Source organism: Drosophila melanogaster, chromosome 3R (assembly GCF_000001215.4).
Source record: "Drosophila melanogaster chromosome 3R".
In the NCBI taxonomy this organism is placed as follows: domain Eukaryota; kingdom Metazoa; phylum Arthropoda; class Insecta; order Diptera; family Drosophilidae; genus Drosophila; species Drosophila melanogaster.
In genome coordinates this window covers 10,709,502-10,737,008 of record NT_033777.3, presented here as the reverse complement: position 1 = coordinate 10,737,008, position 27,507 = coordinate 10,709,502, and the positions used below count along the sequence as shown (strand labels likewise).

The 27,507-nt window shown below is 40.1% G+C and overlaps 3 protein-coding genes across 3 annotated transcripts; 2 read left to right on the top strand and 1 right to left on the bottom strand.

The window, feature by feature from the left end:
• The first annotated feature begins 1,051 nt into the window (after positions 1-1,051).
• Positions 1,052-1,732, top strand: tomboy20. The gene has a single exon (NM_141754.3). It carries the CDS (start codon positions 1,157-1,159, stop codon positions 1,598-1,600), a length of 444 nt encoding a protein of 147 aa, NP_650011.1. The 5' UTR covers positions 1,052-1,156; the 3' UTR covers positions 1,601-1,732.
• Positions 1,733-21,107: 19,375 nt separating this feature from the next.
• Positions 21,108-22,211, bottom strand: CG4073 (uncharacterized protein). Its single transcript, NM_141753.3, has one exon. The coding sequence runs from the start codon at positions 22,076-22,078 to the stop codon at positions 21,197-21,199; it is 882 nt and encodes a 293-aa protein (NP_650010.1). The 5' UTR covers positions 22,079-22,211; the 3' UTR covers positions 21,108-21,196.
• A 3,549-nt stretch (positions 22,212-25,760) lies between these two features.
• CG14689 (uncharacterized protein) lies at positions 25,761-27,421 on the top strand. The gene has a single exon (NM_141752.3). It carries the CDS (start codon positions 25,870-25,872, stop codon positions 27,331-27,333), a length of 1,464 nt encoding a protein of 487 aa, NP_650009.1. The 5' UTR covers positions 25,761-25,869; the 3' UTR covers positions 27,334-27,421.
• Positions 27,422-27,507: the final 86 nt, after the last annotated feature.

Genomic DNA, 27,507 nt, shown 5'->3' with positions numbered 1-27,507 from the left:
TCATCCCATTCACCTTCTTTTCAGTAGTTCAATTTTAAAGGATTTCGCTTTTATTCACCCAGAAGCAAACTGAAGCCGAGCTTAAAGGGGGAACACATACTAGCATAATGGTAAGCGATTAGAGAGTGTAATTGAAATTCTAACCAGTAACAGAACCTAACCCCATCAAAACCCTCTTGGGAAAGATTCAACTATCTAATTGAATCACAAACAGTTTCATCGCAGGACATTCGATATATAGAGACGAAACTCAAGCCCAAAACCCAAACCGAATTCAAAATCAAACCCGAAAACCAGACACCAGCAAACAAAGAGCTACATTTTTATTGCCACGATTTGGCAGTTGGCAGAGAAAGGAGAAAGTCGCGCTAATGCGTTAAATTGCTTGTTGCACAGCGAACTCCCAGTGAAATCGGTGGCCAGAGTTTTTTATTCGACGTAATAGGATTTGATGGTTTCGGAGCTACGGGAACTGTGAGCCCCATTCGCTGAATAACAATTTGCATAATAAGTTGATGTTTGTTGCGCAGTTGCCCCACTTGTCAGACTCCTTTTTCATTGTCATGGCAGCCGCAAAAAAGCCTTTAACGATTGAAAAGGCAAACCAAAAGTTGAAAAGATTCTATTACCATCCATGTTCATATGGTTCATCGTTGCCTTGGCAACAGACTGAGGCTAAGTCCTGCGGTCACACCGCAACAGCCACAGCAAGTTAGAGTGGTCTGACATCGAATTGGGTCGCTCATTTGATAAGTATCGTATCGAATTAAATGGTCATCAATTTGCATATACACGTGGGTTTAAGAGCACCCTGTTATTGCCCTAATAAAGAGGGATAAGTACCAAAAAGAAGACGATGTAGTTGAACAACTCAACTATCCGATACCCATTACAAGCTTTATGAGAAGAATATTATATATATATATGAAAACTATACAAAATTATGCACCCAAATCATAGCTGATTCGAATAGACGATTATGCTGGTTTTGAAATAGTAGCTGTAGCTTAAGTTGGCTTGATAGATCGTGTTAGTTTCGAAATATCTATCAAGCCATTTCCTATCGTTTCAGTTTCTACTGAACACATTCTTCAATACACAGGGTTTGACTTTTCAACAAGGAGAAACAGAAATACGTAAAGAATTAAATTCGAAAATGATTGGAGTCTCGGGAACTTTCAAGGTGCTGGCGGCCATATCGGGTATACTCTTCATGGGCTATTGCGTATATTTCGACAAACAGCGTCGGAGTGATCCAGATTTCAAGAGGAAGTTGCACGAGCGCAGGATTCAACGCTCATTGGCATCCGTGAAGTCCACGGCATCGGTTTCCATGAGCGAGCGGGACGTCGAAGTGTACTTCATGACCCAGATACACAAGGGCGAGACCCTGATCACAAACGGCGATGTTGAGGCCGGCGTGGAGCATCTAATCAACGCGATACTCGTCTGCGGCCAGCCGTCAAAACTGTTGCAGTTGCTCCAGAGCACCTTGCCCATGGATATTTTCACCACAATGCTGATCAAGATGCACGCCTACGAGGCCTCGCAGCGCTGTTTGCCTGTTTTAGTGGATGATGAGGCTACCAGTAGCCTTTGAAATACTCCAAAATTGATGGTCTCTGTTTTTTCTCGAACAAAACGATAACTTTTTTGAGAGCTGCGTCTCAAGTAGCTAAATACATTTCTTTGGTTCACGTATCTCGGGCAAATACATACAATGTATACTCGTATCTCGTTTTATTCGTTGCCAGGGCCAACTTGGCAAAGAATTTGTGGGATGAGGGAACTTTGCAGCCATTAGCCAAGTTGGCAAATTAATGACCTCGATTATAATGTCGAGCGTAACGTTTTGACATTTTATCTCCGTTTTCATTTTTAGCAAGAGGAATTTCTTAGTCCGAACGAGCTGCTTCAAAGCTGGCGTCAAGGTCTCCGTCTTATAGGACTTGTAACCATGTCAACGGAATTTTAAGCATCTCAGCAAATTTAACAAAATTTATATCTGAATAATGAACACTACAAATTAGAACACAAATATTTGTCTTTGTTTATTGTTTTCATATTGGCCGCAGTTTGAGCCATCTAACTAGTCATCACGTCTCAATTAACTCACCCATTCTGGCTTGAAAGATCATCGGGCTTATCAATTCAATTCTCAGAACGGATTTCATGCGGCAGTCAAGATTAGCATGACAATTGAGATGTATGTCGATTGGCAAGGGTTGAATGCTCAGTGAGCACGAACATAGTATCCGACATCCCATTTCCGGCTATGCAGCATATTCGTAGTTATCTGTGTAGGCATGTATGTATGTTCTGGCCAACAATGACAGGCAAATAAACTGGGCTTCGGGGAACTTCGGGACCGCCGTGGTTCTGCGGTCTGTGTGCATAATTTGCCGGGAACGCATAGCCGTGAATTTGTCACCCGAGCGCATTTGATTGATGGTCTTGTGGTCCCGCCAATTGGTCAAACTGGCCGAAACGTCTTCCCCATTTAAACTGTCGTTTTAACCATTAGTGACACCTTGTTTCTGCTTTGAAATCCTGGAGAAATTACGAAGTTAAAGTTAAACAAGGGAAGAACAATGGGGTCATTCATCTGCATACACACTTAAACTCTGTCCAACACTTCCCTAGGTCATCAATTTAAGGAACATGAACTTGGTTTAAAAAATTAAATATTATATTCACATACATATAAAATATTTACTATATATATAGATTCTAGTTTTCTAAAACCCTCCCCCAACCGTTTTATAGTGTGCTTAAGGCTGAGATAAACCAGGCAGACCATCTGAAAGCAAACAATCTTTTAGCGCCCCTTTGTCAGCATTTAATGAGTGGAAAGTTCAACTGATTCCCATCCGATTCAGGTTCCCATTGACTGTAATTACATAATGACCTTTTGCGGAGCTTTTGCCTTGCTACCAACCATTGTTCAGTAATTACCAGATAAAATAGACAGACAGACGGACGGGGGAATGGCAGCTTTGTTGCCTGGCACTAATTTTCAGGCTAAACATCGGGCTATAATGATTTTTGCTTTGAAGCACTCCGGCACCAAAGATTTTGCCCAAGAGCAACGGCTAATTTAATAAAATCTCCTGGCAGAATACTGAAGAAGAATGTCTGGACTGAGAACAGTGCTCAATTATTCCATCTCATTTGGAATATTGGCAAATTAAAAGAAGGTAATTGACCTTTTGGTATTTCTCCTTTTTAGTTCCGCAGTATGAAATCAATGTAAATCTTTTTGGCAAATGTAATTGATTGTAATTTGTAATTGATTAATTAATTTTTTTTTAAATGGTGTACCTTTTAGTTACATGCCTGTATGTTATTAACAGCTAATTTCTTCTCAAATCCGATGAGAAGACCATTAGTAAAAGTATATTAATTAGGCTCACAAGCGTTGAGACTGACATAAATTAATTATTTTACTACAAGCTTTATATTATTTTATTTTTAGATGCTTTCTTTAATACAGAATTTTTTTGCACTTTATCTAACTGGGTTGCTAAGGAAAAGTAGTTCGCTCTAAATGGAAATCGAGACAGCCATGAATATCTTAAACGTGCGTGTAGTGTTGGCAGTCTGCGATGTGGAGCCACATCAAACAGACTAATTGGTTGGGGCAGCCACAGTGACCAGGAATTGTGGCACTAAGCGGGAAGTGTCATTATCGCCGATGTCTAATTATGCCATGGCGCGCCAATGTCATTAAACATCTCTCCAGATAGGGGAAGACGAAAATGTTATGAAATCTTATGGTTCAACTGTTTCCATTGTGACTGATATATTACGTATACGCCCTGTAAACCGTGAAACCTCAGAAATCCAATTCCAAAAATGGCTTTAGCATAGTTTCCTCTGGCACGGGGGAAAACATATCGTGTTTACTCATGTTTTTTTGTTTTCGGAATTTTTTCATACCTTACGCTTGACTAAACAGAAATTTCCCATAAGCCGTATCAGGCTAAAAGGACGACAGCAGGCAGAGGTACAAAAAAGGATTCAAGCCCCTCGTTGCCCACTTCATAAACCATTTGGCAACACAATGTCACATTGGCACTCACACAAATACCGCTGCCATATAGAATGCTTGCTCACACGCACGGAGACTTTCATTTCCTGTCAGCGGAAGTGGTTGTTGCGTCTGCCTACGTGAGTGTGTGTTAAGTTCTATATCATATGCTGGCATTTTTTCGCACGTTTCACAATTTTTACCCTCAGCTGTTTCGAATTTCATTTGAATGTTTGCTTTTCGAGCATTGGAAAAGAAAAATGCGACCATATGCATATAGTAAAGAGTAGGTTCAGTACGCCATGTTTGCCAGGAAAAAAATAAGCCCGCAGCTAGAAGGTTTTCGGCAAACAATTGAAACACGAGCTTCTCAACAATACGATTATTCAACACTAACACTTGAAGAAAAGAGATTATTGTAAGCTTTCTTGAAAACAGAGTATGGAAGGACTTACTACAAGAAAACAGATTTAAAGGAAAGCACTTTTCTTGCACGAGTTGGCCAAGAAAAATTATTCTATCGCATTCAGACAATTTTAAAACTCAGAACACGATTGCTTACAGGATCCTTTTAAGCACACAGAGAGATAAATAACTATAGAAGAATATCTGGCACTGATTTCGTTGAATGAGAACTTTTTATGAATTCAATTTGCTGCCACTTTAATTAAGTATTCAACTTATTGCATTTTTATTTGAGAACTTTTCTTGAGCATAACACAAAAGCTACGAGGATATCTCCTATATTGGTTTTTTACCTAAATAATAAACTGGATATGTATGGCTTTCGAGCATTCAACGACGGTCCTTGTGCAGTCAAAACTCGACTATCACAGGCTCACATCATTGTTAAGTGGGATTAGAGGAAGGACTATTTTATTGCTGCAATTTCCACTAAGCCAAAGCCAAAAACAGGAATGCGTACACATGTATATACACATATATAAATCCTGCCGACATCAGGCGGCAACGCAGCAGATATATTGTTTGGGACAGAGTTTGCAAGTTTCGTAAAAAGGAAATGCACTGGCTGCCTTCACTACCCCCACTTTGTTACTTTTATAAGTATGTTTAAGGTATGGGCGGGTGCGGTGTTTTCAGAGGGAGCCCAAGCCAGATGGCGAAGCAATAGTTGTCCTACACGCTAGTCCTGCCAACACATTGCATTCTGTTTGCACAGCCGCCCAGGAACCACTTGCCATGAGGACTCTCTCATTGTGTACCCCACAATTAGCGTGCCACAAGCCCCAAGTCCTGGATCCAGAGCCATGCTGGGAATGTCGTCAAAGGATTTGCGTCACAAGACTTTAACCACACACAGGGCAACAGCTGGGAAAGCAATTTTTACCCAGTCCAGTACGAATCCTTCGATTCGGCGAAGTCACAATTTATTTCAAAGGCTTCATTCAGCTGCCGAATGGCAGAGTTAGCTGGAATCCAGCGGAACTTCTTAATTGAGGCCGGCCAATCTAAATAGATCCTTTGACTGACCGGGTTTCCGGGCCACTACCACTTCCACATACCACTCTCCAATTTGTAGTCCATGTGCTGGGAAATGATGGTGCACCTGAGGCCGGACACCACAATGACAATTGGAGTGGCACGAAGATTAATGGCGGTCTCCCTCAGGTCTCAATGCATGAAAAGAAAAAAATGATGATAAAGTAATCGAAAAACCTTGACGTGGATTTTCACTGACTAAATATAATTAGAGATATATGTATCATCAAAATAATTTACCGCCAAATTAGTAATGTGATTTAATAGAACTAATTAAAGTGTATTTTAATAGAATTTCCATTTTTCCAAGTGTAGCCCTGCCTCTGACAATGTGGTAGTCTGGACTGAAAACGGGGGGCTGGATCCCTGTGGGTCCTGAAAAATGTGCCCGCATGTTTGCAGTGGCTAACAGCGGCTCCAGGGATCCGAAAAGTCAGATGTGGAATGACGAACAGGATATTCAACTTGCAGGGCTCGTGTATTCCAAGACAACGGGTGGCATTCTCCGCAAACATTTGGTGTGTATGACAGTGCGACATTTATTTAAACTTGAGTGCCAGAATTGCCTCGAGCTGTAAATTAAAAAAAAAATTCAACAGCACTTTGGTTCTGACTGACAATGATAACAATTTAAAGCAATATTCTGGTAATTGATTATAATAGATAGTACAAATAAATATTTCCCTTTAATGTTTTCGCCATTTATAATTTTGCTTTTGTGCTTTTTTAAAAGATTTCATTCTGTTCCTTTCCCACAATATATTTTCAAGCTACAGAAATATTTGTCCTAATATTAAATCACAGCAAAGATCCTGCCTTATCATCATTCACGACCACACAAAGTCTGGCGCTGTGTGAGAAGTTTAATCAAAATAATAAACTCAGTTTGCTTTCTAATTTTCCATGCAAAAGAAAAAGTTTCAAGGACGAGGCTGGCAGGGCTGGTTGCTTTTGTGCCTTAGTTCATTATCTGCGTCTGTGGAACACCCACCGAATCACAAGCTCAAACACCAAGGATACCAGGATACAAGGATACCTACACCTCTGCAGATGTCTAAACAATATAAGTCGCCTACTGTTACAGTTCATTTGAATGGAAGGAATTTCATAGGAAATGAAGGCGGCACGGCATATTAGATTTCTCGTCGCAGAGCGGGCCTGGAAAATTTCAAATGCAAATGAAGAGGCAGATGGGAATGATTCCGAATATTTATTCATAATAAACAAGATAACAATAACAATAATGTCACATGATAAGCTCTGTCAAATGTTATCACTTCGCAGGTCTGTATTTCGAATAGCGACCTATAAATATTTATGATTCTCGGGCATAGACGGCGTAAACAAATGTATGGAAAACTTTTGAGCTTTTCCAGGCGCCAACAAGTCCTTGTCCCATTAGAAAGTATTAAAAAGTATTATTCCATTTTACGACTTAATCAACCAAAATCGGTTTTATATTGGCGAGGCTATTAAAGAGCCATTTCGACTCATTTTATTCAATGTTTTACATTGCAGCCAACAACAACCAAAATTAATGTTCCATGGGATTAGGTTAGGTAACCCGTTAATTATTTAACCGGTTGTTATGGCGGATTTTAAATGGGACCTATTTAATTTGCATTCGTAATAAGTTTTTTAACCACTAAACTTTGAAAAGGATTTGTTGCAGTTTAGGTAATTGTGCTAATAAGAACGTGTGCGCAGCTCGTGATTTGTTAAACTTGAAATCACATCAACGTAATACGATACATTCATTAGCTAAACAAGCACTATAAATGAGCATTCATTTAATTACACAACTGCTGCAAAAGGAGCTCATTCGTGAGGTTTGTTTTCGGATTAAATATTTACCTGTTTATTTGGTAGGCAAATGAATGTGCTTATGCAGTACTTTATTTTAAAACTAAGAAGCTTAGATTGAATAATTGGAATTTAAGAAATGCGAAACGCCGTAATCAAGGGTTGAACTGTTGAATATAAATATGAATTTTTACTAGAACAGAAAACCAGAAGTATGCTAAGCTAGTTGGACGCTCTTAAATATTCAGTGGCCTTTCAGCACAATCCTCTTACGGGCAGGTGACCAGTTGCTTGCAGAGGTCACGTTCAATGTTCAATGTCCTTTTTCAAGGGGTAAACGTGAGCCACATGCCGAAGACAAAGACAAAGGCTGTTGACTTGCGTAAGTGCCAATATCGTTCCCTGGATTCTCTATTTTCAGAGCTTTAAAATGTGTCAATTAAGCGCATTCCAGCACACAATGCGGGTATTTTTGTGGCGCCCCGGCAGGTGGCATATATATCAATTATTAACATGGCATGGTGTGAATATTGTTTTAATATGCCAGTAGAAGGGAAAAATAATACTGACACAGTGCAAATTGTGAACTCTGAATGGGGCATAGGCAGTGAGCTGTGGGCAGGCAAGCTGGCGGTTCACGTGGCGTATGCGTCATGTTGGCTGCCAAATAAATCTGCGCGAGACGGACCTGCGGTTGGTTTTATTTCGGTTTTACTTTTGTATTACTCCATCCTGTTTGGAGAATTTATGAGCCGAGCATAACGTTGATTTAATATTTATAACAACAATTTCTTTTTTTAATGCCTCTACGCTTGAACGCAGGAATTTGGCAAATTAAGTTTACTTATTTAGTGAATTCCTTCATCCTCACATCACAGTTTAATGCCTTTCCTTGGGATTTACTGGGACCACAACTGAAATTTTTATTTTCGGCTTACGCGCTTTTATGGCTCTTGTTGATCATAAAGTTGCTAAAATAATTGAAATGACATGGCTTAAGTGAGTGCGGAAGTTTTGGCCGTTTGTTTTTCCTCTGTCATGGCGTTGGACAAATTTGAGGTTGTTTATAATGCCAGCTATTAGCCATCACAATGCGACTGGGCTAAGATGAGGATGGTGGACCAAGTTTGAAAAACTTTTTGAATGGAACACCACTTTCACACATTCTTATACATGCGTGGTAGTTGAGATAAACTGAGTGGGCAAACTTTTTCGACGCAACCCAACAATTGAAAGGAAATGGTAAGTGGGTTGTGATTACACAAAGCAAATGTCCTTCAAGAAAAATGCAGTTGACGTTAAAATTTATTAGCTTCTAATTATACGAACTTGTTAAATTGCCGTTAAATTTTCTAAAGAAATGATTTTGCCAAAAAGACATGCATTAAATAATTTTAATTTTTAAATAGAGATTCGTTCGAAATGTGTGCAAACCACTTTATGAATTGCATACAATTTTGTGGCTGCCACTTATTCCAATCTAAATCCTTGGTTTCCAGTTCGATCGAAATCGTTGGGTTTAAATACTTCGTTTGATTTTCAACAGAACATGGCTTTGATACTCTGACGGTCGTCCTGTTCGTCTGGTCAGCGAATTCAGTTAAATGTGAAAAATAATTTGAACAAAATCGAAACTAGAAATCTAATATGCAACATTCCTGATTCGTTTGACGGTTGATTGATGATGGCTGGCATAAAACTTTGAACATTTCAGCTACGAGTGCGGTAAGCTGGGATTGAACTGGAATATTTGCCCAGCCAGGAGAAATTCTGTAGTCAGGTCATCATGTTTTACATTTTATTTAAATAGAAAGCCGCAGGGGCGAGCAATTTTCGCTGGGGACGAGACCCATCGTATTTTACAGCTCTTTGCGGCAGAGAGTTTTGTAACTTTTGCGTAACTTTGTCGTTAATGCTCGGTTCCCATTTGAGTTGCTGGTTGAGGGAGATTGTGAGGGAATATATACATGCTTTCGTTGTGTAAACTCGCCGTCCTTCCCATTAACGATGCTCTTTCCTCAGACAGGACATCCACCTGCGTCATCAACAACTTGCGCCTAAGCTATTTGGCCAAAAAGGCAATTAGGTGAACCTGAACTGAGAAACTGAGTGTGTGAAGCGACATTGCTGCGGGATTAGCATGTAGCATTTGGGCCAGATGGGACGTCCCAGATTCGTTTACATGAGTATGCAAATTTACGCTGCAAACGTGACAAATCGAAAACAAACCACACCGCACTTACGTACATACTAGTATGTATGCTTGGACAGGAAAATAATTGACAAAGCACCTGAGATTGTCTCACGTTCGAGGTGTGTTTTCCCAAGTTTAATGGGGCGATGTTGTGGTCGCTTTCAACAAGTGTTGCATCAATTTTGATCAAGGTTATGGACAATTGCCTTTGTTGAAAGTCCTTCTAGCTGTCATACAACTTTGGCATTTCCTCCGTTTCCAAATTTTAATAATCTTTAGAAACTTTTCTAACTTTTTTATTCAGAGCATATATTTATTTTTTCATTCCCAACCCGGCTGCGACCTCAACAAAGCAAACTTGGCCCACAAAGGATCCTGGCGACAGGAGCAGCCTTGAAAGTCCTGCCGTAAAAATTTGAACAGGAAGCCATTGAGCTGTGGGACCAAACCCGGCAAAGACACCAATTTTTTTTATTTACATACAGAAAAATAATAATAGAAACGGCATCAAAATTTCCAGAAGGAGAAAAACTAGCTGACATAATACATTAACTATTCTCTGGTCTTTTCCGCTATAATTTTACCCTAAACATTGCTATGCTTATGCTGGTTTTAATTTTAAATTTCAATACCTAATTTTGTTCAGTGCAGCATCCCTACCAACACTTCCATCCTGTGGCAGTTCGCTTTCAAAATTTCTCAGCCAGACGACACACCGTCAAATCGCCGGCAAAGTCGACATAATTCAATTTGTTCGCCCTGCTGAAAGCGGGCTGATATTTTACGAGGCCCCTCGAAAAGGGGAGCACTTTGAGCCCCCGAAAGCATAAATTAAGCGTTTTAACTGCTTTTCCCTGTTTCTAAGTTAGGGGTGAAAGCCGATGGGCGGGAAAGGGTTAAGTGTTGGTCCCAGACTCGTTTTGTTCGACACGCAATTTGCGTTTTTGTGTGATTGAAATGGAATGCTTTGTGCCGCGACAGAGTCGTAAACTTAATTTGACAAATTGCGAGCTTAGCGGGCAGGAAAAAACCTCCCACTCATATGTCAGCCCGTTTTTTTTTTTACTCTACTTGCTTTTCCAACGCTTTTTCGAGCCTGTCACATAAGCGCTTTAATTGCGCGCCTTTTGATGGGATCATAAAAAGGGCAAACGATCCGAATCGGAATTGTATGTGACTCCAAATGTGGGTGCAGTTTTCGGCTGCGGAAATATATCGCCAGCTTGTGATATTTCATAAAAAGCATTAAATAAATGATATAATTCTCGCACATGACAACTCAAATTGCTAACCGAGCAATTCGCCTCAAAATGCGTATCAAAGCGGTTAATAAAGGAGTGAAGTTCTTTTGAAAATAAAAAGAGTCACGTTCCGTAAATGTTTTCTCCTGGTGATAACGCAAATTGATTATGAACTAAAATTGCAAATTTATGCAGTCCTGGCTTCCAAGGAAAGAGGAAATACTGAACTTTAAAAGACGCAAGCGGCTATTCGCCCAGCATAATTACTATTTAAGGCATTTTTCATTAACGTGCTCTCCTTTTCCTGCTTTTCACTGGGACTTAAGGAAAAAGCCATGGAAAATAGTTGCAAAAGAGAAGCGTGAAAGTATTAAGTGACCTGAGGGACCTTTCGCAGTCACCCACTAATGCCAACAAAATGTGGGGTTTTCTCATCGCCTCAGGCTAAATTTTTCAGGTCGAAACAGCACTTGTTGCACTTCAAAACACGAAAGGCAAATAAATTCCACTCCTAAGACCCTCCTAAATATATAAACAGGGGTCAGCTGGCTGAGGAGCTTAAAATAACAAACATTTTCTAGACTAATTAGTAGAACGGCCAAGAGGTCATTGAGTGTGAGCCAGGACTCTCAAAACTAAAAGGATACTGTTGTCCGAGCAGGAGCTTTTGCAAATTTAATTAGCCAAAAAAAGACGAGATATTGAGTTCTGAAGTAGCAAGAGTAACTTTGAAGAAAAAGAGAGAAAAAATTTCTCTCTTTAAACATGGTAATTAAACTTTCCTAGACGCACTCTTTAATTGAATTTGCTGAGCCATTTTTTCCAGTTTGCTTCCACTCCATTGAAGCCAGATAGGCAGATAACCATATCCGAAGTCGAAGTTGGCCAAAAAGAACCCATGTTACGTGCTGATGTCCAAGCCATAACACTTCAAATGTAATGACCAGATCGATGGGGCAAACACAGATAAACTGACATGGCCAAATGGACTGGTCAATGTCTAGCTGAATGGGCCCAAATGAGCCCTTTTTCTTTTGGCCAAGTTCCTGCCTTTAATGCGGCTGTCTGTCAGAGAAGCCAAAATGTATACCGAAGATAAATGACCACCGAGCAACAACCAGAGGCACTGTGGCCAACTTTTAGTGGCGGATAACAAAACTTGGTCAAAGTCACAGGCCATAAAACACAAATCGTCAGTTAATTAAGCCTTCAGTTGTCCCAAAAGCACTTCTCACATGGCCGAACTTTCGACCAAAAAGTTTGCATTTTAATTAGACCCGACAGTTGTCGACGACACTTGAACTATGGTATTTCTAGGAATCGTCTAACAAAACAGGACCTAAATCAGATTGTGGCTAAAAGGGGAATTTAATCCACAGCTATACCAAAAATAAAGTCAGAGCTTTTTCTGGATTTCAACAGGATATACCGACGGAGGGTTTTATATTTGGCTCAGCAGAATAATAGCAAACATTTCAGGCTTCACGACCGTAAAGTTTATACTTGCAAATAAAGGCGTTGAGGAGTACACTTCGTATCAAATAATAACAAGAGTGAACCAAAAATATAAACTGCTGTTGACGCCAACGATGTCGGCATTTAAATGCAAAATACGAGATGGCAACCAAAACGAGAAGATAGCCCAAAAAAAAAAATCAAAGTTCCGGGATTCTGTGATTTCTTTGATGTACTTATTTTTGGAGCTTGTTAATGAAGAATAAATTGTAAATGTATATTTGCTTATGAAATTGAGAAATTTCAGCCCACAAAAAGTGAGACTGAGTGGTAGAAGGTTAAAAATGTGCCTAGTTAGGTCGAAAAAAGAACTTGATACGTGCGTGAGCTAAAGGGAAATTGATTTGATTTCATATATTCAAACCAGCTTGTGGCTTAGACGAGAGCAATTGACAGAGAAGGAATCGTTTTTCATTTCTTCAATTGTGTGAGTAATTTTACCCCTGATTAATATAAATAAAGATTATAATGTCTATTTACGGCGGCACAACAATATAAATTTAATTATTTCCACATTACTGAACTTCAAGACAAAAATTATTGCCTCTGTGCCATTTCCTGCGTAAAGGATTCCAATTCAATTTCATTTTTTCTTTTTACTCGAATTCATATTCTGGTTAATTCGCTTTTGCATAAATTCCGTATCACTTGTTTGCCGTTGAGTTTAATATTTGCATAAATAGATAGAGATCTTACTGTGAAATTTGCATAAGTTGACGAGCAACGAGTCGACAAAGCGAAAACAAAACTGATGGTATAGTTATGGAAAAATATAACATTTCAACTTCTTATGTGCTATGCACTTGAAGTGTAATTAAAGGCGACATTTTCTGAAGTTCCAGGAAAAGCTTCATGGAAAAGCGTGTTGCAGTGACACTTCCTAATTGAGATTCCATAACGGTTGCCATCATTTGCACAGTTAGTTAAACAAGGGGTGAGCAAATTTTCCTATTTGTTTAATGTCCTGCGTCGATTTGACAGCAGCTCTGGGGTGTTTCCTCCGTAAATTCTGCGAAAATTAGAGCATGGCTTCTGTCCACCCGTTATCGTTTCCCAGTCACGACTTTCCTCCGCCGTAGATCACGTCGGAATGGCAAATAGAAAAGGAATTTCCACGCCGTCCTTTCAATCTGGGTGATGTGGCGCATGTTTGTAATTGCTCGGCGATTCAGCATTTAAACGCATTTTGCGCAAATCAAAGCGTACTTTGCCTTGACCTCTGACCTCGTCTTTGGGTAATGGAAAAATAGAATAAATAAACGGAATTATGCAAACTAGAGTCTTAGAGATAATTATTTTCACTTGGCACGACGCCTTAAAGTCGTTCGGATCAACAATTAAATTCAGTCCGAATTCGCATCATTGCGTGTTTCGAACAACGGTGCGTATACTTCATCATCTGCAGGCCGTAAATCAAACGTAGCATGATGCATGCATATCCTGTGGCAGCGGAAAAACTCTCGTCCTTTACCGTGACAGAAAAATCTGGCCCCGACGAGGTCTTATCAGTTTTCTTTTCAGACACTCGCCGAAAGCACAGATTAATTGAATTAAAGAAATAAATCATTTCCATGCATATTTGTTTTCCCCCTACCTTATAGTATGGTATACCCGACTCAAACATTATTACCCACAATAGTTTGGTTGTATGGCTTATTAAATAATTTAGTTCACGCTCTAAGCATATGTTTTCAGAACACTCCTTGCAAAAATAAAAATAAAAAAGAATATGTCCACGCGAATATCGCCTTGACATTTAAGCAAGTCGGCACCCATGTTCGCATATAAATAAATAATGAGAAGGGAAACCGCTGTTCAAAAGGCAATTGACTGGAAAAAGGTGGTCAGGTCCGATGTCCCAAGTCAAGTGATTGTGCAAATGTTTGGACATCGGTCAGGTGGCCTCCGACTCGGTCCGTCTGCTGAATTGGCTTGTTTGCTTCCCCTGATTTGTGTAATATTTTCCATGTCCGCAGGTCGACAGCCAATTTTCTTGGCCTTTGCGTCTAATCAGCGACACGTGCTCACTTGAATGTTCATTTTTAGTTTCAGATATCTAAAATGTACAAAAGAACATTTATTGATTCTTTAAAGGACTGTCACTTTGCCCCACTCAAACAGTTTTGCTATTTTTTGTAACCTAGAAAAAAGATTACTCCTCTTGGTGAATCTGGAAAATGTTGTATTTCTTTTCGTATTGCACTGTTTTATTTAAATAAGATGACATTTAATATTCGTTAAAAACCTTGCGTCTGTTTTACGTTTTACGAGTAATTCTGTTAGAACGTGGTTTGATACAAACAAGAAAACAAGTAGAATCTAAATTATTTCATTAATATTTACACACGACTTTCCACTCCGGAGCAGAGCTCCCATCGGAGATCCTGTCCTGCGTCCGGTGCAGTCAAAAGCAAAAGGGTAAACAAACACCGAGCGCTGTTAGCAGTTATTCATTTTCAGTTTTTCCTGACACAAGTTGGCACGTCATCAACACGGACACACATGCCTGACGCATCTCATCGCATCCCAACCCAAGTCCCATCCTATTCCATCTCGATGGCGATGAGGATGCTCGCTGGGATTGCGTGCGACGCTAGAGTCTCGAGGGGAAAGTTGCAGATGCAGCATAAAATCCCGTTCTCGCCTTTTCCGAAATTCTGCACGTTTTGTTTACACTTGATTATTCCGTATGGGTTGACATCCATGGCTGGACTTACTTTCGGAACCAGGTATTCTATGTGTTTTTAAGGTCGCTTGCTTTTTGAAACTCTGACAGTTGTGTTTTGAGCGAACCTGGTATCAGCAATTAATCATAAAGTGGTTGAGGTTGGCAACAAATAAGCCAAACACCACCTCAGAACTAAATGGACCTCCAACCACAATAGTAATAGTAAGGAAACTTTGTCTTTGGCGCTGTTAGCACTGAAAAAAAAAATAGTTATGGTTTCGGCTACCAAATGTTGTGATACATTTTCCAGTCAAAATTTAAGGCTTAAATTATACATATAAATATGGTTAGTTAACACAATTGAATGAGCTATCTGATTTAATCATAACTTTGGATACTTTTCTAAGAATTTGCTAATTGCAGCAAACAATTTCATTTATGATTTCCGACTTCGTTTTTCCCCCAGTCATGGCCAATGGAAATTTATGGACTATTCCCGGTCCTTATCAAATCGGGTTTGCTTGAGGGTCTTAGTTCTTTTTGTAGGCGGCTGCGTGGGCGTGGCTGTCAGACGGACATTGCATTGTTGCCGACAGTTGCAGCCAAGCGAGTAAAATGTTTAACAAGCGCGAAATTCGCGCAAAGCAAAGCGAACTGAAGACGACAAAGACGAAGAGATAAAATGTTCAGCAGTTGCTGCTTTCCCTTCTCATTCTTTGCTCCTTTTTTCGTCCTTAGAGATATATTTTAGGCTGATTTTCTATTTAGTTACCCTGTAATTTATATTAAGCCCATCTCCAAAGGATCTAGAAAAACTTGCATTTTATGAGCTATAAAAAGTTTTATTTCTAATATTAAAGGGGGAATTAAGAGGGATTATTTTAGAGTTGTATTAACTAACTCTTCGTGTATTTTTGAAAGCCTTAAATTGTTGTATTCTTCTGAAATTAGATTTATGTTAGTGAGTGTCAACACTTTTCAATTGGCCAACCGTGATGGTCTTTTTATTAAGTAGAGAGTATTTAATTAAATTTTGTTCCTAGTTGCCAAATCTTTTGATTAACTCGCAGTCAGACAATGAGAATGTATGTTCCTGGGTCTGACAACTTGATAATCTTTGCATGGCTGAGGAGTTGGAAAACCCTCATACAGAAGCGCCATGTGGCTGAATTTGATGAAATATAAAACTTCAAAACGAGTCTGACAGCTGCTGACATTGCGATGTCCCCTCCCCAGTGCCTCTGTATGTGTTTCAAGCGTGCGTGTGTGTTTGTGTGAGTCAGGATTAAGCTGGCGCATCATTAAACAGACAGTTGCACATTGCGCATACGTCACGTGGGCCAGAAGAAAAGTATGTAACGACTTTTGATATATTTCGTAGATGCTTATAAAGCAGCCTCTTATGCGATTTGTCACCGGCGAATCAGCTGTCATCTTAGAGGCATTCAAATGCTTAACAATTAATCAGCTTATCCTCGACTGATGTGAAATTTGATTGACAATGGAACTTCAGAGCCAAAAACTGATTTCAAGCCCTAAAAATTCCCAGAACTGCAGTCAATACACCTTGTCAGTGCCTTGATGAGAAGAATGCTTTGAGATTCACGAGACATGGCGGAATTTCCAAAAATAAATATTTCATCTCACAATGTCGAGCATCGCGCTTTTTTGTTCATGTTCCAGACGACAGCTTCACCCAGGTCATGAACTTTTGTTCATGATCAAAATTCCTGTGGCAATAAATAGGAAAATAGTGAATAGTAAAATAAGGCCTTGATTATTAAGCACAAAAGGTAGATACATATTTTAACTTCGGTTTTCCGCACAGTCGGCGGGACAGACTGCGGAACATTAGGCGGTGCAGTCGGCGGGACAGGTTCGTCCGTTATGACCATAAATAGGGGCGGTTACCAACGTTCCGAAGTTAAGATAAAATAAACAAAATTAATATGCTGCCACCCATCGAGAACGCATAAGGCACGTAAATATAAACTCAATGGACCGCCCGCCGAGGACCGTTAGTGGGCGAATCTCGAACAGGTCCTTAATTCGTGTGAATATAACATTTATGTGGGTGACAATGTTACTTGTGCATGTATTTCCCACTTATTATTCTGCAATTGAGGCTTGAATAGAGTCCAATGGACACCAACACCCGCAATGCGCACTCACTCAATTGATATGCATGTGTTTGTAAATTAGCAAACGAACAATTCAGAAATGGGAGCCTGCCCGTCATGTCCTTTTAATGACTTTCAGAACGATGTGTGCATCAGTGGTGTGCATAATGAAAAGTCTGAATTAAATATTTCGTCCCTATTAAGAATGTTATTGTTTACTCAACAAAGAGTATATAAAAAACACATATATTTAAAATTTTTAATATTTTATCAACCTAACATCAAAAGGACCACAAATTGCATTAAATTTTTACCTTTGCCGGCAGTGAAACTATACCAAATTTTAAGTTGGCCTACAAGAGACCGGATCGACATCCCTGAAATGGCACTACGTGCACGCGTGCCATCTATCCGGCCATCAATTAAGCCACAACAGCATAGCATATTCGAGGTATCCGGAGAAGGCTAAATAAAGCTGTCATCTCCCAAATGTCAACAAGGTCGTTTCGAAACGAGCGAAATGGATCAGGGTGCCGAGATCCGGATCGGACCCACATGTCGGCGCACCGCAATCCCATACACAAACAAGGAATCCCCGTCCGTCGGTGCTTAATTAAATCTCATCGGGCAAGTTTATTTCACTTTCTCCATTCTGGCTGGCTGTCAAATTAGGGCTTCATTTGGCCAACTCCCCAAAACGGCAGCGGCTGTTGCACAAATTGTGGTTTCGCTCTGGCTAAAACTAATTTCCGCTAGATGATGTCAAGCCATTAAGTTATATTTGGTCAGCTGGGCGAACTGGCGACCACTACACAAATAGTTGAGTTAAGCTGTCCATGACAGCGGTCGTGAAAAACCAAGGGTCAAAGTCAAGTCAAGGGGCAAAGTTCACTGAGCCCATTCGCAGAACTTGTTGCATACTTCATGGGGAACCCATTGACATGATAGCTGGTAAGGGGGAAAAGGCGTGGAAAATTCCAAGTGCTCTTGAACATAAAGTTTGCTAATTGGACTATAAGTGCATATTGCACATTTTATAGAAACATAATGTTGAGCTATTACAACACTTATTACATTTTTAACTAAAAACCATGCTTTAAAATGTGTACTTAAAGTTATAAAGTTCAATCAAATTTTTGCCATATGGCACACAGTTTAGTCATATCACATTTCACTATGAAATAAATAAGCGTAGCTTTGGCAGCATTAAGCTGAGCGGCATTCACAACAGGATTAAATCTGATTAACCTCAACCCACCGACTCTGACGTCAATGATGAACATATTTGCCCCTGGCAGCAACTCAGTTTTTATTTAACAATACCTCCCGAAGTTAAACAAATAAAATGGCAATATGTCTCTGGCCTGGCCTTATTTAAGCCTCTCGACTGCCAGGAGTGTTTTAATTTATCAAACCCTGTATCGGGACTTGTCGCCAAGCCTCAGCAAATCTCACCTGCCAAGTGGAAGTGCCTGCCTTTAGCTGATTAAGCTCATTTATCAGAAGTGAAGCCAGCCCAAATGGAGGTTCCTCGAAGTGCCTCACTCGGCTCAAGAGTCTGGCAATTAAATGGCCTAAACTGGAGACCCAGAAGTCGCCTACGGCATTCGCACAGTAAAGAAAGTTGAAGTCAATATTGATATTCATGTTGGGAATCCGTCTACAAGCCTACAAATTCCCAAGGAACGAGGATGCCACAAGGAGGGCGTAAAGGCCAAGGCATTTTGGTATTTGAAAAGTTTGGCGCGCATCAATTTGGCAAGACAAACATATAATCGTTAAAGTTTTAATTGTACTGCTCAAATGATGTTCGCTGCCATCTAAATTTAGATTGAACAAAGTTTTGATATATATTAACAGAGTTTGCGTTGCTCAAGAGGGCGGAATTTAGTTCGTATTGATAACATTCCGCAAATTTAATGAAATTATCACCAAGAACTTGTGGGTACAGCAAGCCCCAAGCGATTCATATGGTGTGTGCCTACTTTCTTTAAAAATATTAAGCAAACATTTTACTATGGAGCTTGCCATAACTTATGTAAATGATTTAAAGATACACTTTTTGAAGTCAAAGTAGTTTCTCTGCGGAGTTAAAGCCCCCCAGGGAGAAAGTGGCTTTCAACTTTCATCTATCAGCTACTGCGTCTTTCTCAAGGAATTCTGTTCCGACGTTTGTCGAATAGTTGGCAACTTTCTTCAATTCATCCAGACCCATAACTTGACATGAGCACAACACCCCTCCTCGAAGTCCTGCCCTCGCCAGACATCTGGAAACTATTGACGTGTTCCACGTTTTATGGCATCCGCCTCTTGGGATCCAAGTTGTGCACCCATACTTCATCTTCCTGCCGTTGGCTTATTATATCGCAATGTTGATTTCATGGCATTCTAGCGGTGAATCCTAAGCGTTGTCATAGGGAAAAAAAATCCTGCAGCAGAGGATCTGGCAACATAACATAACACTACTAGTGTGGAAATTTTTTTTTTCAGGATGAAGTTATATTAAAGATTTTTAAATAATTTTTTGACTTTTGGCTTCGATGTGTGGGATAAAAGTGAGGCTGTCCTCAATAACCATGTTCTTTTAGCATGTTTTATAAATTACCTGTTCGCATCACTGGTTGACACGGTCCCTATGGTTGAGTCCGGCACTTGTGAAACTAATTGCCGTAGATTCCGACCAAATCCGTCCGGCATCTTGGCCACAATATGTTGGACAAATGGACAATTTTATGAATTAATTTGATGTCTCGGCTGATTCGCTTCTCGTTATTCGGAGACACAAGGAACAGCCGCAAAAAAAAACTTTTTGCATAATGGAGCGGAGAAAATGGGTTTTTGAACCGAAATGTACGGAATTTCACAGATGTCACATGTGCAGAACAAAGGTTCGAGACAAAGAATTCATTGCAGCTGAATGATTAATTTGAGCTCATGGAGCACATTGCTTTGATGATTATAACGACCATGTTGATGTCAAGTTAATCATTGACCTAACTTTTTATGTCCACCTTGGGCAATCTATTTTCATGACTTATAATGAATAATAAGCTTACCATAAAAGGACGATGTTTTTGTTTAATTAATTGGTGAATATAAACCAAGGAATTTTAACCCTTAAGAGTATTATACACTTAAACCACATTTTAAATTTAACTAACTTTATGCATTAAATTTAAACACTGGCAATGAAAAACCAGTCGCAGACAAACAGCATTTTATTTCAAAACAATTTCGAGACCTTTTATACAAATACTATGCATGTTTTGGACTCACAGAAGCCCGCACTGTTTTACATCCACAACCGGCAAAAAAAAACATTGCCCTTGGACTGCATTTTAATGTCCAACTTGTGGTTCAGTAAACAACTAAAACTCTCGTCTGTGAAAATAGCCCCTCTGGAGGCCATTATCCTGCTGCTGCTGCCACTGCTGGTGGAAAACTATTTTTAAAGAGTTAAAAGCGATTCAACGGAAATGGAATTTATAAAATTAACATAAGTTGAACCCAAACTGAAAATACAACTTTGAGTGGCCCTAGGAGAGGATATGGATGATTTCAGAATTATTGAAGTGAACAAACGAAGGCAAATCCAAAAATATCCTTGCACTGCAAAGGGCTAAGATGGAAAAATTCATAAAAATATGGCTGGGCCCGGGTATTATTTATTTTCATTTCTGCCGCGGGTCCTTTCCGTTTCCCTTTGTCCGGCTGTCTGTGTAATCGGCTAGAAGGACTTAGATAAAACACGAAATGGCCACAAAAAGGATCTTGTCGCTAAGAGCAACTACACCCATACACACTTCATGAATACACATGCAAACATCCTTCTGGATGAGAGTTCGATAACCGGATTCCGAACTGAACCCGGCGGCCTAAAGGCTTGCCAATGTTGGTCAAAACAACTGCACACGTCAGCAAATAAGAATAAATTTGTAAAAAATTACGGAACTATAAAAGCATGACGGAACTGTATAAGCCTGCTGCTATTAGTTAACCAGTTAAAACTAACAATAATAAAGCCACCTAATAAGCTACAATATATATGTATATATAGGAATTTGGGCAATATTACATTTCTTAAGACTATATTAGAGATGATGATACACTTCCAACAATTTTATATTATACATGGTCCACCAAAAACTGCCCAAATCGCACCATAGTTGAGAGTGGGTGAATCATATAGACGAACAGCATGGCCAGAACGGTGGCCTGCAGGACATATTCGGTGCGATCCGTATGCTCGAATCTTCGCTGGTGGATAACGGTGATGGTGAAGAGGATGAGACTAGCCACGTAGATCAGACTGACCATCGAGACGTATCGCATTATATAGCGATTGCCGTTTAGATACACAATCAAGTAGATCGAAACGACAATCGCTATGCAACAGAATGTGAGGACGATCATGAAGATGCTACCGGGCAGTATTTTCAGCGGCAGATAGACGCCCATCAAGTAGAGCATGACGTTCAGGGCCAGCACGAGTGACAGGACACCAGTCATCCAGAGCATCGATAGACGAGCCCACCGGTGGCAATTCACAAATATCACTATCACCTCCACGATGACAATGGCCAGCAGACCATTGCACGGACACTGGTTGGCCAGGTACACGTAGGCCATGATCAGCACACATCCCACGGCCAGGAGCAGCCACACGAAGCTGGGCACCGATGGGCTAATTAGCTCCCCGAAGTCCTTATTGCAGAGCCGCAGGACCACAAGCTGAATTACTGCACTTGCCGATAGAACCGCGTGGATCAAGTAGACCCAACCGAGGTGTTTCTTCCTCAGGTGCACAGAAGAGCGTTGGCGCAAAGGACCCGACGATGCGACCGGGCTCAGCAGGCCCGGGGATTCTCCATATGGTTTCGCAGGCTCATGCGGTGGTGGAGCAGGAGCGGGAACATGAGGTGGTGGCCTGGGTGGAGGTGTTGATCTTTGACCAGTCGGTTTGCGTAGACCCGTCGATGAACGTGGCGTGGGATTTGGCCTGCTCATCTTTCTGCGCGTTGATACCACCACCCCCGTTGTGGGAACCTGCTGGGTGCTATGAACATGTATATTAAATATGAATATATTTGATTAACAAGGCGGTGGGTGTACTGTGGGCAAAAAGTGTTATGTTACAATTTAGATCTACTGAAATAAACGATTGGAATTTTTCTACTGAAACTAATACAGTTAAATGATTGATACTTTTTAGTGTTGATATGTGATGGAATAACGAATCGATTGGATGTATAATTCTGTTAATGAAACCACTGCGCAGTATATGCATACTCATGCATATTAAATGGGAATTATGCTGGCCAGAACTGAAGTGCTAATCAATGACACGTGCTGCGTTGTCACTAGACTCATTAAGATGGCCCACCTTGCACCTGATGATGTGTTTACATATGTATTCAGCTCTGGCGAACTGTGTGCGCTGAGGGCCAACTTTTTGGGCCATTTTGTGGCTGAGGCTTTTACTGAATTTTAATTAGACTCTGCCGCTGAAAAGCCAGCACGTGCAGAAACATTGGCAAACACAGCCTAAAGCCAAACAACAAAGTCAGGAATTAAATAAACATGAGTCGGGCAAAAAACTTGCCTGGAGGAGAGGAAACCAAGTGGTGTCTTATTACCTAGCTTTCTTTAGAATATGTTATTGAGTCAGAGATTATCGCGCTTTGTTCGCCTGCTCTCTAATCCTCAATAATCGATGACAATATGCGTATTTATCTAAAACCGTGCTTACACAAATGTCAGCATCAGGAAATTTGGGCATTCTCGATATTATTACCCCAGTTTGCTGTCATAATAAGCTTTGGCATTAAAAATCCTACAAATGCCTATCAATCGGCCTGCCACTCAGAGCAACAATAACTTTTAAGAGATTTAAACTGACAGTGCCAATAGCCAGGAAAACCACAACACGAACAAATGGCAAATTACGGCAAAGTGCCGTAAGGAAGTCATAGTAAATCCAATTAGAAGGACAATCGGATTTTATTGACGCTCGAATGAGTTGAATTTAGCTGTGAACTGTACAACAGATTTATTGAAGCGGAAGAATTGAATTTATCCTTAGGCAAATACATTTAAGAATACATATGTGACAGCTATATAAATTAGTATCAATACGTACATTTCCCATTTCGATCTATTAATTTATGTTTTATTTATGCTTTCATTGAAAAACCAACCTTGTTAATGCCGCAGAAAATTGATGTAAAATGTAAATGTAATTTACTTATCCAACCAATTAAAACGTCCATCTGAGGTTGTCATGACAATGGCTCGAAATATGAAGTGCCATCAATAATGTCTGTTTGATTGATTGAACTGGCAGATCCTTGTGCATTTGAGCAACAATAATACTTAATAGATACTTGCATTCTATTAATAAGCACTAAGCATTCCCCCTATCTAATCAGGGGTGTCAGCTTACATTTGTCAAATCTTTAGCCTTGAAAGTTAATAATAGGGCTACGTATTAAGTATTCATGGGAAGGAAATTATTAGAGACATGTGAGCCGGGCAAGTGTGCTCAAAGAGGGTTAATTATTTAAAATCGTATTTCTAAATAAAGCAGGACATTTGCGGTAAATATAGAAACGAATGTTTAAGCCCTGTAAAGCACTTACCTACGGCAAAAATTTTAAATTTAAAACACCATTCGGTGGGGGAAGACATTAAATATGCCTTATGTGGCACGTACCTACATCAAAATCATACCGTGGCCCTCCAACCGTGCGACATGCAATTGAACAAATAAATCAGAGGGCTAATAAATATTTAGCAACGATGGTAGGAGCTGCCTAAGGCCGAGGCAAAAACCAAGACTTCCATAAATGCCGCCGACTGAGCCATTCAAGAAGCCAGATGAACGGAGCGAAGGACAAAGCACGATTTCAGGCGACAAAGCAGGGAGTTACATCTGGATGAGTTTCTGTAGCTGTTGCTATTGCCGGTTTTCCAGCTCTTTCAGATTTTCACGCCTCTCCTGTTCTTCCCTTCCCTTTTCGTGACTTTCTGGCTTAAATGCTGTTGCCTTCTGCACCACATTGCGTATACGTGATGTGCCACGACACGGGCTTCCACATTTAACAATATGATTAAAGGCAACTTTTAGCACCTGTTCTGGCTGTTGATTTCGTATCGAGTATTAATTGCAATTTATTTTGTATGCCAACACTCGAGACGACTCGCATGCAATTAAATTATTTACGCATGGGGGGCATGGCGCATTTAAATGCTTATTTATGCATATGTAACTGAAATTGTGTACTTAACGCATGTTAATCGCAAACGTTTGTTTAAGCAGTTATCCTTCGAAATTACTGTATAAGAACGGGAGTAAGGTGCATAGGAATCCGCCCCTTTAAATTTTTACATAATTAATAGACAATAAATTACTTTTAAACAAATGATGATGCAATATGAATGACATCATAGCTATAATTAATATATAAATTTCCTATGTAATGAATTTTTTCTCAAAGGAATAGCGAAACTCATTGTATTTTCACTTCTTCATTATGATTTTTTCAGTTTTCGTTTCCCTCTTAAGGTTTTCTTTAACTACGTCCAACATATTTTTTTTTTGTCCATATTAAGCCCTTTCCGAAGAACAAGAAGCAGCTGGGAATTGTCCTTGTCCTTTTCCAAGTAATTTCAAACCAGTTCTACATTCATAAGGACTGTGTGAATTGTACCAGGAACTTCTAGAACTATTATTTCCAATGTACAGAAAATAAAAAAATTTCCGGACATAGAAAATATTCAAGCTAAAAGGCAGATGGTCCACCTATTTTTATGTGAGCCTTTCAAGCGTTAAGTGCTCAGCGGCGTTTTAACAAGTCCTGGAATTGTTGACAACATGTCAAAGAAAACAATGGTGCAAATAACTATGGTTCCTTTTCTTTTCTCCTTTGTTGAGCCCCTTCTATCATCCGTTTGCAACGAGTTAAGTTCATTAAGATGAAAGAACTAAACATTAATTTCTATCTAGAAGACCAAGTTGTTTTTCATTTAGTTTGAAAGCACCACTTAATGTGTCACTTGAAAAGCGTAAACAGGCATTCACTAAATAATTATCTGTGATAATAAGGGGCCATTTTAAAAAGTGTGAATGAAAAAAAGTTATCTGTCATCTGAGCTTAAATTTTGAAATGAAATATCATTTATGATAACACTTCAAAAATATTTTTACTTTGAATATAACTAGACTACACTGTTACTAAGAATAGAAAAAATGCATTTAAAAATTTTAAGAAGCAATAAAATAAGAGTCGAAAATATGTTGTAAATTTAGTGAATTGTTTAATTTGTAATGCTCGAAAACAGCAAGTAATTTATTTAAACTTAAAGCTAAAGTTAATCCGGAGCCCCAAGTGCCACAATAAAAAACATGAAAGCTTTTTCTGTGTTTCTATACAAATGTTGACTATAAATTAAAGCTTATGGCTTCAAGCACCACACTCTTAGCTTCCTTTAACAAATGGTATTTATTTTACCAAAGACGTTAAAGAAGCAAATTCATTTACTTGTCGATCAATTCAAACAAATTCAAATATATTTTCGAGTATGTAATACATTATAATCATTTTAAAAGTTATTTGCCATGCTTTATGAAAGCTTATTTTCATATTTGCGAATGCTGTAATCAAAATTCATTTTAAATTCTGTCAGTTAACTTTGTACACACTTTACCACTAATTATAGAAACAGATACAGAAATACATAACAGAAAAAACCTTTAAAAACACAATTATAATTAAAAATATTCAAAAAAAGACTGAGTCATGAAGAGAGTCCATGTGGACAACTACACACCGAAGTACTATAGTGGCAAGTGGTCCTGGAGCGCCGAAAAGGATTGCCTGGAATTCGAGCCGCACAACGATCTGGAGAATGCCAGGGAGCGCTACATCACCACCAATGGCTATAAGTTCCTGCGCATCATCGACCAGGAGGAGGAGCTTATCTTCCGGCAGGCTTACGTGCGGGATACGGGCACCTATGACTTTGACACCTTGGTGATCAACGACATCCGTGACCTGGTCCTCTTCCTGATGCCCAGCGATTTTCTGACCTACCGGTTCGTGGAGTTCATGCACCGCCCGGCGGTTCACCGTCTGATCCATGCGCTCATCATTTATTTCGAATACTTTCTGCGTATGGTGGAGTTTGTGCTGGTGCGGCGCGACGAATTGGCCGATCAGATCCAGAGCGATCAGACCATCGATATGAAGAAGACATTCTCGATCTATCTCAGTCAGTATCGCCTCCTGGTGGCCCGCAACTACAGTGTGATTCTGAAGGGAGAGGGCGATATGGCCAAATACTACCATATGAAGGAGATTATCAATATTTCGGATACCAGTCGCGACCGCGTCTTCCACGAGCAGTTTCTGGCCGTGATGACCCAGATTGTTTGGATCTGCATGCATCGCCGTGCGTACAATGTCATTGAGATGGAAATGAACCGTCTGTTTCGTTCCGATCACTTTGTTATGGCACGTCCGGAGTATCTGAGCTTTACGCCGGCGGAGCGCAGTTTACTGTACGGTCGGAACCATAAAATCGTTAACTATCGCACCCAGATATCGCCGCTCGTCCAGGAGTTGGAGCACGTGGCGGAGGAGGACATGCCCATCCTGTGGATTGGCGAGCGAAAGTACCGAGGCAACGACAAGCGCATTGCCGAGATGGAGCTGGAGTACATTGTGCCGGGACCACAGCTGCGTATGATCGATGTGGCACACGGCATACTGGGACATCCGAAGGATCTGTACAACACCATCCTAGACCTGGACTGGCCCACAGTTCGCTACTCAAACTTTTCGCTTGGCTACGATCCGTACCACATCATTCGCCAGCCGCACTTGGACATTCCCAAGATCGACGCCTTGAAAGCGCGCAAGATGAATGAAAACTACGAGCATTTCTACAAGGTGTATCGCATCTACGAGCCGCACAGCGTGCAGATCCTGCAGAAGTGGCTCAAGCGGGACAAGCTCGTCCAGTTCTATCGCTCCGGGGGACTGCTGCTCACCAACGTGGTATCCCGGTGCGAGAAGGAACTGGCCGAAAAGGTACCGGTAACCAAGGTCGACCAGGTCATATCCAATTACTTTAAGGTGAAGTCCAGGCTGCGCAAGGGATCTCCATATGAACCGGACAACGTTAGCATCACCTCCTCGCGGATCGGGGGCTTCAATTCGCCGCGCCAAAAGAAAACGCCACAGGAATACTATTTCGATTGATTTGAGGTCGTACACATCCATTAGGTTTTCAAGAGACTTCAAATACTTCAAAATTATTTATTCGTGAATAAAATACTTATAAATCTTGAAAGCTTGGCAATATTGTTGTTACTAATATTGTAGGATATTACTAGTATTTTTAAAAAATTGTATTGGATTTTTAAGGTATATATT

Coding starts and splice junctions, on each gene's coding strand:
- tomboy20 (NM_141754.3), top strand. CDS start 1,157: ATGATTGGAGTCTCGGGAACTTTCAAGGTGCTGGCGGCCATATCGGGT.
- CG4073 (NM_141753.3), bottom strand. CDS start 22,078: ATGAGCAGGCCAAATCCCACGCCACGTTCATCGACGGGTCTACGCAAA.
- CG14689 (NM_141752.3), top strand. CDS start 25,870: ATGAAGAGAGTCCATGTGGACAACTACACACCGAAGTACTATAGTGGC.